The sequence below is a fragment of the Chrysoperla carnea genome, chromosome 5, assembly GCF_905475395.1.
Source record: "Chrysoperla carnea chromosome 5, inChrCarn1.1, whole genome shotgun sequence".
Taxonomy (NCBI): Eukaryota; Metazoa; Arthropoda; class Insecta; order Neuroptera; family Chrysopidae; genus Chrysoperla; species Chrysoperla carnea.
In genome coordinates this window covers 44,718,208-44,733,595 of record NC_058341.1, presented here as the reverse complement: position 1 = coordinate 44,733,595, position 15,388 = coordinate 44,718,208, and the positions used below count along the sequence as shown (strand labels likewise).

General features: G+C 29.7%; 2 protein-coding genes across 3 annotated transcripts in view; one reads left to right on the top strand and one right to left on the bottom strand.

Moving 5' to 3' along the window:
* Positions 1 to 13,269, bottom strand: part of LOC123300115 — a 75,564-nt gene extending 62,295 nt beyond the window's left edge. For both annotated transcript variants that reach the window (XM_044882596.1, XM_044882601.1), the window contains exon 1: positions 13,152 to 13,269. In XM_044882596.1, coding sequence (XP_044738531.1) covers positions 13,152 to 13,162 — 11 coding nt within the window. In that variant the 5' untranslated portion in view covers positions 13,163 to 13,269. The remainder of the gene's footprint in view (positions 1 to 13,151) is intronic.
* Positions 1 to 15,388, top strand: part of LOC123301196 — a 306,076-nt gene that overhangs the window by 104,856 nt on the left and 185,832 nt on the right. The window lies entirely within an intron of this gene.

The window sequence follows — 15,388 nt, the reverse complement described above, 5'->3', positions numbered from 1 at the left end:
TTCAGGTCCAATGAAAATCTCAGCTTACTCCATAATTGGTAATAAATAGATTAACACTTCAAATACGAAAGATGTTATTGATTAAAAAAGTAATATTTTTTGTGTGAACATTTTTTCCACAAACCGTACAGTTTCAACAAAAACAGACTGAACAGTTTTCCCTGAAATTCCCAAAAAAAAATTTAATGAAGAAATGGGCAATAACCTAGATTTTACCTGCCTTAACTATTCGGCTTAAAAAACCCCCGACAAATGCGATTTATTCCTTGTAAACCGATTTTTGGAAACTTAGCTATAAAATGTTCTCATACGAATGGTTTAGATCGTTTAGGGGCTTCGATGCCATCTAGAAACACACAGACGCACATATAAACACTTTAAACTTATAGCACTCCTTCTTAAATCAATATCAAAGTGATGGTCAAGGATATCAGATAAGATGAAAAGGATATTTAGAGAGCTATCATTTTTTGGGACAAATTTTTGGAAATATTAGAATTGAAATTGAAATATTTAAATTGACTTTGTTCTTTCAAATTATTGTTTTAAATTACTTAAATATTTTACCATTTCACTTTTAGGTTTATTTGGCCATCCATTTCCATAGTAATTATTTATATGTTAAAATTATATGTCATGCCTTTTCCAAACTGAATCGATTTTGAAGATCGTCGCCAATTTTTAGTGTTTCGGGTGCGGAACACCAATTTCGCACTTTAGCTAAGAACACTCTCCTTTAAATTGCGTTTCCAAAGAAACACAAAAAATTAAAATCGGTTCATCCGTTTAGGCGTTACGATGCCACAGGCAGACACACAGCGGTCAAACTTATACCACCCCTTTTTTTTAGTTCGGGGGCTAAAAATGATTGGTTTTTTTATCATAACTTTCTTTGAAGTGCCTATTTTCCTCGATTAAACATATTTTTTGATTCCACGTACATGCCAAAATTAAAAAAAACATCCGGTAGATATATACAAACAGAAAGGTTGCATCCAGTTTTATTATACCCATATACAGATATTATACCCAAATCAGTGTTACCAAAAAATTTTCAACAAAAAGTATTTAGATAAGGCTTTATACTAGTCTAGATTTTAAACAAGCTTTTATGAAAAAAACTCATAGTGAAGCTCCTGAAATGTAACAAAGCCAATTGTGTTAGAAAATCTCGTCATACAATCTACATACAAAAAGTTATACATTCTGCGCATTTGTGTATCCTATACTTTCGATGAAAAAAAAAAAATTTTCCATTATTGTAAACCGATTTGTAGGTACAAATAAGAACCATTGGTAAATGTAGCTATGTTATTTACATTTCGTGACAGGTATAAGATATATTTCTAAAGTTTGTGTTAGTAAATATTTACACCCCTCTAGAAATCATATGTTTGAATTTATTTTTCTCTGTTATAATTCTCAATCTGATTGAGTCACAAGCTTACAATGCTTAAGGTAGTACGAGCGCCAAGGCAATTTTAGACTTGTGGTTGAAATTATTTGTACCTTATTCTCAACTTTGATGATAAATTTTGTTATAATTTCATAAATGTAGATTAAAACACAGAATAGAATTTTTCGATATCTGCCTTGGTTTTCGAAGTATTGAAAGCTAAATAATTAAACAAAATTTTCAATTTTCGATAATTTGAAAATTATTCCAGATATCGAAAAATTGTATTCTTATTTTTCGTCTTATATTGCCAAGTTATAACCATAACTGACCGTCAAATTTGAAAAAATATATTTTTTTTGATTTCTACGGACTAGTTTTGGAGAAATGTATGAAAACATATCATCATCCATCTATCGTTTTCCCACAAGACCAATGTCAAATATGCCTACTTTTGAAGTCATTTATTAATTTAAATAATCGGGCAAAAAATCAAGCCTTTTATACAAAACTACCCTGGCGCTCGTACATTTTTAATATACGCTGTTTTTGTTAATCTAATAATTCGAAGATAATTAAATAACAAATATTTAATCGTTTCAAAAGTTTTGTCCGTTGTTTTGAGTCTAGGTACTTTAAACTGTACTTATTTAATCGAAATAAGCGCCATTTGAATCGGTGCACTTTTTCCAACGTAACACAAGTCGATTAATTCCGTGGGCATAAAAATTGGGTGCTCAGGATTGGGACGCTCAATTCGTTGAATTTTTGATTGACATTGATTTGTGAAACGTACAAACGGGCGCTTTCAAGGAGCAGGATTGGACCTTTTCTGTTGATCAGTGCCTGCTGCTGACGAAATTTTGGGTACATTTCGTCGAATTCCTTACAATAGGACTCGGCTTTGATGGTTTGGCCCGGTTACAGAAAAATATAGTGTACACATTTTTCGAGCTGTTTGACCTTTCTACTACGTTCTCTTTCTAAACCATCAAAGAGGCAAAAAATTTGAGGGAAATGATCGAACAGCATCAACGTACAGAGTAAAATTCTCTATCGATTAGTATACACCAGGACACAGTAGAATAAATATTTATTGAGATATGGAGCTACAAAAACACATGACATTAAAACGGAGAAAACTTTTGAAACAAACCTAAAAGATTTTGTCCAATAGTCGATAAAAATATGTGTACCAATCTATTTTCAAAGTGTTGCTAGGCGGACATACTGTTAATGTCCGCCTAATGCAATACAAATTGGTTTTTGAATTTATTGCTTGTAGAGTAACCAAAAAATGTTCGAAGCTCATGAAAAAATGTCTCACTTTAGAAAATTTTCGAAAAAAAATTGTTATTCTGAGCATAATCAAGTCACATAGTAATTTTCATATTCAGACCAGCTAGAGTTTCACACATTTTTAGAGCTTCAAATCCACAATAATTGAGGTTGGTGAAAATTGAGTTTTATTTGTTTTACATTAGTTACGTTCCTGAAAGTTTGGCAAATATAAACTAATGAAATCACCAACGAATCTCTGAATATACGTAGGCTGTAGTATATGTTCATACTAGCTGAATATTTTATTGGTACCTCCTCCTACACATGACCAAATATGTTTTGATTTATGAAACTAGAAACTTTTTAGCGTATCTTTATTGTATAACGGTGTAAGGTTTTTATTTTTTGTTTAAATTGAAATAAAAATTTTTGTTTTTAAATTTTTTGTTTGTTTATAATTTAATTTAAATTTCATTTAAACAAGGATTATAATTTTTAACTTTTAATTTTTTTTCCAACCCCTTAAGTGTTCACACGTTTTTAACATTAAATTAAAAAAATCAGTATTTAATTAACATTTGTAAATTGTAGTTATTTAATTAAAACTTTTTAAGGACTAAAACAGTACTAACTTGAATTTCTAAAACAGCATTAAAAAATATGTCAAATATATCTTTGTATATGTCAAACGGCTTGCAGGAGAAAATGATAGCAATTTACATAAAGTTTCCCTGCAACTTCTCGACGCAAGCCTTTATTACGTCCACATCCCAGAGTCATGCCAATTTCATTATAATACATTATAAAGCAGTAAAATTCTACAGCTCTAATGGCTTGTTTGAGAAAATAAAAAAATTTGGGAAAAAAATTCCGTCATGGTTTTCGACTCTCAGATATTGTTATCCATTCGCGGTACTCAAGCCAATACGTTTATATGGCTAGTGAGGCTGAATGTTTTCATACGTTCGATCTGCTGGTGTAAGAAAATCAGTCAAATTCTCGATTTATTATAACAAGATTGCGCCTTTGCTTCCATCCCTTAACGACCAGTTATACTCAAGCCTTACGTTTTAGGGGGCCAGTTTCTATTAATAAATCATGTGATAGTAAGAAAAAATTTTTTTTTGCATGATATCCCCAGAAGCGGCACTTAATTCAACTCTATATGGACGTACCTATCAACCTTCTTCAAGGCTAGCATGAGAAAATGGGGCCCCTAAATCTGTCATTGGCTGATGTTTTATATTGTTAACATGGTATAATTTTAGCTATTTTCGAATTATGAATTTTTCAACATTTTTACAGTTTTTAAAAAGTTATTTTTATTAAGTTCTGTGACAAATTGTGAGAATTTCTCTCATCACGAGAGTAAAAAGGCAAAAATATTAACTTTGTAATTTTTCGGGCCTGCTTGTGTACTTTCGTTAGTTTAATATAAGTTGTACTCATTAATTAAAAAACACTTGTGATAGAAATATGGTGAAATTAGTTAAAATGAATTAAATAATAATATTTTCACTCTAAAATATCATTCTATAATCACGTAATAAACTAATTTTAGTTAACTAGTGCATTAAAAAATATCTAGGCAAACTGACGCGAATCCATCGTTAGTTAACGCAACCGTTATCAGATGCGAGATTTAAACTTACTTCATCCCAACATAAATACAATAAGGAAACTGAAATAGCTGAAATTCAGTCGTCTTAAAATAAAGAGTCAAAAACGTTGCCAGCCCTTGTACCGTAAGTACTAAATTCATTTTTAAGATATTACTTTAAACGACGATCGACGACCATATTGTTTTACTAAATGATAATTTTCGTTATATTTAGTAAATTTTCAAGAATAAAAATAGATATGCTAATTTATTATTTAAATATATATAAAAGTTTTCCGTCTCGCATTTTATGGTCAGGTGGAGGAATATATAAAGATAAAAAAAATAATATTTAAATAAAAAAGACATTAAACTTAAGATTGTATAAAAGAATAAGCGTAAATGGTGGTACAAAGGTGTTCCAAAATGAGGAGACGTTTTATAGTTCACATTGGGGAAATATAAATATAATGGTCGTAAAAATACGTGTGATAGCTCATTGAATTTGGAATGTCCAGAAGAATGTTTTAGCAGCGTTCTCCAGCACACAAAAAATTGCAAAGTTTTAAACAATTAAAGACCAAATAAAAATGAGATAGACTTCCGAGAGTGATATATTTTATTGGAAATCTTCCTCCTCTTTAAAGATGTATGAGCGCCAGGGCAATTTTGGATAAAAGGGTTGATTTTTTTAAAATATGAAGTTGGACAAAGTGTTAATCAATTCGAAAAATTTCAGGGAGGGTTCGTCGACTTCTAAAGTCGGTCTTATTTAACATTGGTCTTATGGGAAAATGGTAGATGAATGATAAATTATTGAAAACAAAAAAATTCGTGGTGCCCGATTACCTTTACAATATAAGACGAAAAGAAAGAATAAAATTTTTCGATTTGTGGAGTAATTAGCGAATTGCCGAAAGAAATAAAATTTTTGCTTTTGTACTGATGATGGAATTTTGAAAAAATTTCTTTTTATGTGTCTGTAAACTCTCTAGCGGTCGCAATTAAAATCCGATTTGAATAAAATTTGGTATCAAGAATGGTTTTGGTATTTGAAAAGTCAAATTCGGTAATGAGAAAAATCAACAGATAAAAATGAAAATTTTGAAAATTTTTTAATTAGTTTTAAGCAAAAAAGTATTTCTCAGACGCTTAGATTTTTTCTCTAGGCGATTAGTTTCCGAAATAAAAATTCTTGAAAAATTAAAAATGCAATATTCGATTTTAAGAAAAATTTGCTCTTTTTTCTATCACTGAGGGAATTTGCATAGCTAATACAGCTCCTGCGCTACGGATTTTTTCAAAATATCGAAAATTGAAAATTTTGTTTAATTATTAAGCTTTCAATATTTCGAAAACCAAGGCAGATATCGAAAAATTTTATTCTCGTTTTACGTCAACATTCATGAAGCTATCATCAAAGTTGAAAATAAAATACAAGTAATTTCAACCACAAGTCTAAACTTGCCTTGGCGCTCGTACTACCTTAATATGGTTTAGTTTCATAAAAATTAGAGAATGGAATTTTAATTTGAAATTTAGTTACTTTAAAAGCGCGCATTCCGTGTTACTTAACGATACCGGTGTTAGATGCAAGACGTATTTCATCCCTATTTCCTAAGTTCAGTAAGCAAAGCAATACCCGTAACTGAGCCGCCTTAAAAAAACTTTCGAAAGCGTTGCATCTTACCAATAAGCGAGAAATAAAATTTTTTTAAATATTTTTCTTATTTGTCTCTCAATACTTTTGGAACAAATTTTATTTGTTTATTTTAGTGTGTTTATTCTTCATAATTTATTCATATTTCATAAAAATAAGTAATGCTTTGTGTGTTGATTAGGTAAATAATTTGAATTTTTATAAGGTTTTAAAAACGGCTTATAATAACAAAAATTTGTTGATATTTATTTTTATGTTTAAAACGAATAGAGAAAAATAAATCTTCTAGCCGTTAAAACACACAAATGTTATTGTGTTATTGTTTGTTTTCTTCCTCCATATAGTATATCCGAGAATTATGAAATAATACTAGATTGATACCCGCTCGCTTCATTGTACTTAAAAGTAAAAACCACGGCTTTATAGCATCCACCCTCTCTTGATATACACATGTTTCAATTCATTAGTCATTGAGTATTTCAAAATAGTTGGCCATGATTTGTTTGACATAAATTAAAGATTTAGGAAAAATTTATAAAATGGTAAATGTCAAATTAAATTAAATTTTTTTATTTTTTTTAAATATATCTTTGTAAATTATAGTTCATGTGTTATTCTGATATATCGGCTATATTACTGTACAGTTTCATTAAAAACCATTCGCTAGTTTTAACGTGAAAGCGTAACAAACAAACAAACAAACATGCTTACTTTCACATTTATAATATATAGAGATAGAGATAGAGAAGAGAAAATTATTAAATTGTTAGTTTATTTCTAAATGAAAACTTCATAAAAAACTTTAGTTTTGTTTGTTCGTCCATTGTAAGTTTACGTTTATGAACGAAACAATTTTTTTGCGTACGGTACACTATGATCTTTTACTCACTTACTCATCACGACTGCAATCTAATTTCAAACAAGTGAAAACAAACAATTGATTGAGTTATTTGTTGAAATACCATGTATCGACAGTGTTGATGACCCAATCGAGAAAGATATCATCCACTCTCAGATAGTCACACCTAATTTGTACCTTATTTGCGTTCTCGCGAGTAAGCACTGACGTTTACGAAAAAATATTTTATTTTTTTGTGAGGAACATTTTTTACATTTAAACTTTTGTTCTATCTCTAACGGTTTACAAGTTGGGTCCTACGGATCCAAGACGCAATTGACCTATGTTGCTCATTTACGAACTCGACCTCACTTTTTCGTCCTGAATACGCTATAAATTTGATATCTCTTTCGTTTTTGAGTTATCGTGTTGACAGATAGACGGACAGACAGGCGGACAAACCGACGGCTAGACAACTGAAAACGGACTAATTAGGTGATTTTATGAACACTTGTACCAAAATTTTATGGTAGCATCAATATTTTCAAGCGTTACAAACTTGGGACTAAACTTAATATACCTGGTATATATTTCATATACTTTGTATAAAAATAGTCGCGAAAGTGTTGATTGAATTATTAGAAAAACCATTTTGGCATGAGCAAACGGTGCCTTTAATTGCAATTTCGATAACAGGCTTAATCAGCCTTTGTATAAATGGATATTAACAAACCATAGTAACTTATAACAATACTGTTCAAATGTTTGAACGAACAGACATTCCATGGACCGCTGTTGTTTTCGAGATTCAAGCCTGCTTAAGACTGCCATATTGATGGTATTTAAAAGGTATTTCGATTTTTATTGCAAATACTAGTTAAAAGTTATTAGCAAAGATTTCATAGAAAGTTTTGATATCTTCATTTCCTATTTAAAATTTTTTCCAAATCTTCGTATGTTTTCAAGATATTTTCAAAAAAGTGATTTTGGGAGTAATTTTTTATGTTTTTCTACCCCCTCAAAACGAACCTATATTCAAAAATGCAGGCTTCGGTTTTGTCGGTAGTTTAAATCTTCATTTTATTGTACTACTAGTGCTGAACAAAATGATTTTGCATTTATTCAATTATATTCTATTTAAATAAAGGCCTCAAATTTTGTAAAAGGGAGAAATACTGAGCTACCTCAGTCGAAGCTTTTGTGACCAACTTGGGTTAAAAACAAAATTTGAATATTTAGAAAAGGTTTCAATTGATTTTTAGAAAGGTTGTATTCGATTTTGAGGAAAGCCATTTATTTTGTAATGTTCTAACGCCAGGCATGGGCGAGTTATTTTAAGTCGAAGACGGGTATACGACTCTACCTATCTCAGTTTATCTTATAGTAATGAGATAAGTAGATGAGTGTCTTCTCTAAGCCACGCTTGCCCATGTCTGCATCGAACCCTTTTTCAAATTTTTTATGTAATGACCTTCAGAGCGATATTTACACACTGAGATTGTTGCCAAAATATTAAACATGTTAATAATTTTTGTCATTTCCATATGAAAACTAGTACAAAAATGTCAATTAGATGCAAAAATAACATTGGGAAGAATGTCAACAAAGTCGTACTTGAAATGTCTTATCTGTCAATTTGTTGTCTTTCTTCTGTTTTATATTAAATCAAAAAGTAAATAACAAATAGCTGGATGATTTTAATGAATTATTCATATTTGTTCGTTTATTCTATTTTAAGTAAAACAAAGGAAAATGAAAACAATGGTTGACTGGGTTAGTTGTTGAAATACCATGTATAGAAAGTGTTGAATGTCAGTGTCAGTGCTTGCATTATTTTTTTATAAACCGCAGATTTTTTTGAGAAGAGTTTAAATAAAAAAAACTTTTAACAAATAGAAAAGGGACTTTAAAAGAAAAACTTTTCCAAAACAAATTAATATGCACTAAAAAGTAAAAATATAACGGTAAAATATTGCAGTTAAAATTATTGTTATTTTTGGAGTCGGTGTCAGCCAAAGAAACAACTCTGACAGAACAGTTTGCTACATTAGCTTGAATGACACCGACTCCAAAAATAATAATAATTTTAACTACATTATATCATCGTTATTTTTTTACTTTTTAATATTAATTTTTTTTTTTTAAAGTTTATCTTTTTAAGTCGGTTTTTTTTTTTGTTAAAAGTTTTTGTTTATTATGTGATTTTTAGTGAATCTGAAGTTCACCAACTAATTTGTCACTAAAAAAAGAATCATCGAAATCGGTTGGCGTGATATTGAGTTATTCGTCCTCTTGCCGTGTATACTTAATGCAAATTTGAGACTCTTATGGTTTTCTCATGGATGCCGTTGTCAGAACTGGATCAAAATGAAATGGAACAAATAGATAAAGAATCATCAAATTCGGTTCACCCAGTCGAAAGTTCTGAGGAGACACACATAAAAAAAATACAGTCGAATTGATAACCTCCTCCTTTTTTGTTTGAAGTCGGTTAAAAAACCAACACAATTTTAGCTTTCGAAAATTTGGAAAGTATTTTTCACAAGACCACTAGTTGAAGTTGCCGCCAATTTTCAACTCCCTATCTTTTATAATTTTGGAGAAAATGGACACCAAACTTTTGTTCTAATTTGCGCCCTCACGGTTAAACAGTGATGTTTACGATAAAAAGTTTCAAACACACTATATTTTTTTAAGAAACATTTTGTACATGTAAAATTTTGTTCTATCCCCAACGATTTACAAGATGGGTTCTATGGGCCCGAGAACTTCACCTATGTTGCTCATTTACGAACTAAACCTCATTTTTTACGTCCTGAGCACACTATAAAAATTTTAGTCTGATATCTCTTTTCACTTAAGAGTCATCGTGTTCACAGACGGGATGACAGACAAGCAGTTAGGCGGATAACCGGAAATAGACCAATTAGGTGATTTTATGACCATCCATATCAAAATTTTGTTCGCAATATCAATATTTTTAAGGGTTACAAACTTGGGGCTAAACTAATTATACCTTGATATATATATTTCATATATACAGAGTATAAATATATTAGCAGAATACAAATAGAATATTTGTATACTAACCATAATAAATGCCGAATTTCGTGAACAAAAAAGGTAGTGTACGGTTATCATTTATCATTGAAGTGAGCTTTGCAAAGTTGAGGGGCAAAGAGTGATGTGAGTTTGAAGTCATAAGTGATAAATTTCCACATGAATGTAAACCCTAGAAAATCATTTTACCTCATGTTGTTTCGTTCTTATGGCACGGAAAAATCTCAGGTCAGGCTGGCATGCTTAAAACTTTTCGGATATTTGAGTCCCAAGTCTTGTATTTGCAAAGATTCAGTTGTTTCAGTACGTTTAAAAGCGTTAAAATGAAAATTTTGGTTATAAAATGTAATAAACATTTTATTAAACACAGCATAAAATACATCAGACAAAGGTAAATGTACCTAATTCACGACTTGTGAATTTTGAATAAATTACAGTTATCTTAAAAACAAATATTGTTGGGAAATATATCATATACCAATCATAATGGTAATGTTAGCGTAAATTCACATACAAATTATGTATATACCTTCAAAAATGATTTCTGTAATAAAATAATAAAAGCGTAATACCTCTTTCGTATTGTTACTGACTATAACTAGTCTCCAAATCAGTATGTTACACTACAAGGGCAGAAAGATTGTTGCATTGTGCGATATGATCATGGCGCGCAGTTCATTTTATTTTCGGCCATAGTTTGAAACATGTATTTTTTTATGCGGAGTATATCTTTGAAAACTTACTTCCCTTAGATGTTTCATTTTAAACTCCCCATTCACAAAATTTAAAAGCAAATTATGATTTAAACTCATCAAAAGGTTTCAAACTAAATATTTTTACATTAAAAATAATGCCTCACCAACTTATAATGCTTTTCCACTAGAAAATCTTTGGTTTTAAGCAATTTTTTTTAATTTTTATTAAAAACTTTTTAAACTATTGAACAGCTTAAAACTATATACATTTAATGGAAGTTTACGGAGATATAAACTCAACATGGAAAGTTTTTACATTTATACCGAAACACCTAGAATTGATCGTTTCGTTGAATAAAAAATATATTGTTTATTAACAAATAGAAACATTTGCATCACTACTTCATGCTTAACTAATGATATTTGACACTTAAGAAACACATTCCATGAGTTTTTAGCAAAAAGGGAGCGGTTTCTTTAATTTTCCTTTATTATCCGATTTTTGTAACATCTTTTACTGTACTAATAACAGAAATTATGTGAAAGATGTCATATATTATAAAAAATGTTTTCATTTTTTTCTAATAAAATCATTTTAGTGAACCAATATTTCATATATGTATTAAATATAAAATTTTTGTCAAAATATGATGTATGTTTATTATAATATTGGAAAATTGTTTTTTATGTTTATTATCTCAGAAGGACGAAAATGCGTTTAGACTTTATGTATGTCTTACGCTATACTATGTGTTTCTCAATAAACTTTCCGAAACAACAGTTGATTTTTGACATTTTGGATAAATTTAAAAAAATCGATAAAAATGTTTATTTATGGTTTCGATAAAACTCAGTAAATTACTCATTTGGTTACTTTGCCACAAAAGCAAAAAAATGGATTGTAAGAAGAATAATTTCTGACATATAATTGAAAAAAAAAAAAAATACAGAAAATTTATTTGCTTTCAGTTGACAAAATAAATCGGATTCATTTGGCCATAACACGATTAATTTCTGGCATTTCGCTTAAAATTCTGTTCGAGAGTGATATCTCGATATAATTGTTTTTTTGTCATTTTAGGCATAATCTGATATCTTAGGTCAATTTCGTGTTATCGAAGATTTTCAATTTTTAGAATATAAACATCCACTATGACCTCCCGGATTTTTTATTTTGACCTGCATCTGTATTAAAATTTCAAGTAAAGACTTTTAAAAAAAGAGAGAAAAAATTGTTAAGATATTACGAGCCCCAAGGCAATTTTAGATATAGGGTTGAAATTATTTGTACCGTATTTTCAACTTTTGTTATAACTTCATGAATGAAGACGAAAAATAAGAATAAAATTTATTTTTCGATATCTGGCTTGATTTTTAGAGATATCGAAAGCTAAATAATTAAACAAAATATTCAATTTTCGATGTTTTGAAAATTACTCATGATATTGAAAAATTTTATTCTAACTTTTCGTCTTATATTGTCATGTAATAGCATAATTCACACTCAAAATTGAAAATATATATTTTTTAAAATTTGTGTCCCCACTACCGTGCTCATGCATCCTTAATTAGTTGGGTACAACAGCTTTATTTTTTTTAAATAATCTATTGAGGTTTTTACATTAATTTGTGTTTTTTTTTTAAATTTCTATCGCCTAGTTTTGGTGAAATCTGCGAAAACATATCATCCATTCTACGGTTTTATCATGAAATCAACATTAAATATGCCTACTTTTAAAGTCATTTATTTATTTAAATAATCGGGACCACTCCTCTAAAATTTTCAGAATTGATTTAGACAGTCCAACTTTATATTCTAAAAAAATCAAACTTTTTATTTAAAATTACCTTGGCGCTCGTACATGATCCTTAATGAAAAGTTAAATTCATGTGTCAATAATACCTTCTAGACTAATGAACAACAGTTTGTAAAATAAAATTTTAAAATAAAACTTCTGCTAATTATAAGTTAGCTAAACTACATACAACTTATTTTATAATAATATAAAACTAAAATTAAAAAGTTCCGCTTACTATATAGCCGGGTCTTTCAATACGAGTGATACTTTTTAAAATTAGAATAGAAGAAAAAAGAAACAATCCAACGATCAAAATAAATTGGATTTTATTTTGTGACTCAGACATTGAAATTATATTGGACATAAAATATTGTTCAAAGGTTCACCGCAGTTTTTCAATTATACCAATTCTATCTGTGACTTCATTAATTTGTTGAATGTTGATTTTAAGATCTTTTAAGATAATTCAAATCATTCACTTTTTAGATAAATTAAAAAAATATATTAAATTCAAAATTTAAAGAAATCCCCGATATAAAAACAGGTCCGATTCATTTGTTTGTGGCATTGTAGCTCCTAAACGAATGGACTGATTTCGATGTTTTGTTGTAGTTCTTTGAAAGGATTTTCACAACAAAACTTCAATGTCTAAGCTTGAAAATGAAGTACAAAATACTTTGTTTTGTTATTATTTAAACTTTAAAAAGTATCGTTCTTATTGAAAGACCCTATAAAATAATAACTAACTATGAAAAGTTTATAATACCATCCATATACTTTTAGGTTCATACAAAACAAAACAAATGTATTAGGTGCACTTACGCATTCAACATTTAAGCAGGAATTAGTGCATATTCAATTCCTGCAATAGCCATTTCTTCTCCCAAAAACAATTTCCACTTTCATAAATAACTTTACCATTAGTTTCCAATGGTAAGAGGTAATATTCTAACAAAAAAAAAAATTAGTATTAAAACCGTATTTAGAATAAAAAAATGTGCCAGGATCCATTAGGACAACAATTATTTATTGTAGTGTGATCAAATAAAAAAAAAATGGCGTCAATTTTTAGATAATTCTGAGTTCGGAGAAAAAAATTGAATTTAGTAGATCATTATGATACAAATTGAGGAAACTAAAATCAAACATTTTTTGATGGTCGGAAGGGGTCCAAAAAAAATGGTAAAGTGGCCTAATCCGGTCTTTCACGTCAGACACCGTCGGATTGAGTTAAAAATAAAAAAGCGTTTAATAAGCTTACGCGCCGTAAAAAGGCGAAAAGAATGAGCTGCGAATGAACCCGATTGGTCCATCGATGTCCCCACAAATTGCAAAAAACCATCGATTTTGCTCGAAATTTCAAAACTTCATAGCTCTTGTTGTTTTAAAGATTCAAAGCTGAGATTTAAATGGATTGTAGCTTTTGTACCCATGAAGTATCACACACAATTTCAGCAAGATCGAATGTATACTTTTTGCACACCACAGCTGAATGCAAAAAACAGGGCTTTTGTAAAATGGCCCTAAAAAAGTTGTGGTGCGGTAACGCGCTATTTTTTTTACGCGATCATATGCTTCAATAGTTAAAGTAATACCTACTAAAGTGTCAACCTCTCATCTTAAGTAAAAGTTACTAAAATATTAATTTTAAATTACTATTATTTTAAATTATAACATTAAAAATAGGATGGGAGTAATGTGAGCAATTATTAAGAGACAGAAGTTATGTGACATTATAGTCTTAATAATTGCTCACATTACTCCCATCCTATTTTTAATGTTATAATTTAAAATAATAGTAATTTAAAATTAATATTTTAGTAACTTTTACTTAAGATGAGAGGTTGACACTTTAGTAGGTATTACTTTAACTATTGAAGCATATGATCGCGTAAAAAAAATAGCGCGTTACCGCACCACAACTTTTTTAGGGCCATTTTACAAAAGCCCTGTTTTTTGCATTCAGCTGTGGTGTGCAAAAAGTATACATTCGATCTTGCTGAAATTGTGTGTGATACTTCATGGGTACAAAAGCTACAATCCATTTAAATCTCAGCTTTGAATCTTTAAAACAACAAGAGCTATGAAGTTTTGAAATTTCGAGCAAAATCGATGGTTTTTTGCAATTTGTGGGGACATCGATGGACCAATCGGGTTCATTCGCAGCTCATTCTTTTCGCCTTTTTACGGCGCGTAAGCTTATTAAACGCTTTTTTATTTTTAACTCAATCCGACGGTGTCTGACGTGAAAGACCGGATTAGGCCACTTTACCATTTTTTTTGGACCCCTTCCGACCATCAAAAAATGTTTGATTTTAGTTTCCTCAATTTGTATCATAATGATCTACTAAATTCAATTTTTTCTCCGAACTCAGAATTAAATTATTCAAAAAGTTAATTTGATCACACTATTGTTTGGATTTCTTCAAACAGTAATTTCAGCTTACTCCAATTAATTCTGTTATAGCCTCAACGAAATATGGATAAAACGTAACAGTAAAACTATTCAATATCTGTGTCAATTATGGTTCCGCCAGTTTCAAGCAAACTCGGGTTAGAACTGATGGTTGAAATTTTTCAAAATGCAATAATTAGTTGTGCGTCGTATTTTACTTTATATCTTAAGTCCGCCTGAAATCACGATGACCTTTAACCGTAGCACAGCTTCGGTGCTATTTATCAGAATATTTTTTATTAAATGAATGTACTTAAGGTTATCTAGAATTTTCACTTTTTTTTTAATTTCTTACTTAGATTTTACTAAATTAATCTTTTTGCCACGTTTTCGATTGCGACAAGAAGCAAGTAATGAGTGCAGCAAGCTAGTTTTGAGCACTCAAAAAATTTCCAATTTGTTGTTACACGGAAAAACATGTACAAAAAGAGTCCAACATTCGTTAAAAAATTGTTATTATTACCCAGTCAAGCGCTAAAAGCACTTACTTCGTAAATGCTTCTAACTTCGCATTCGTGTGCATTTGTTCTCTTACTAGACTCTTAATAGAAATAATATAATAACTATATTAAAAAAACTGTTCCAAAAATTAACTTACCGTGTA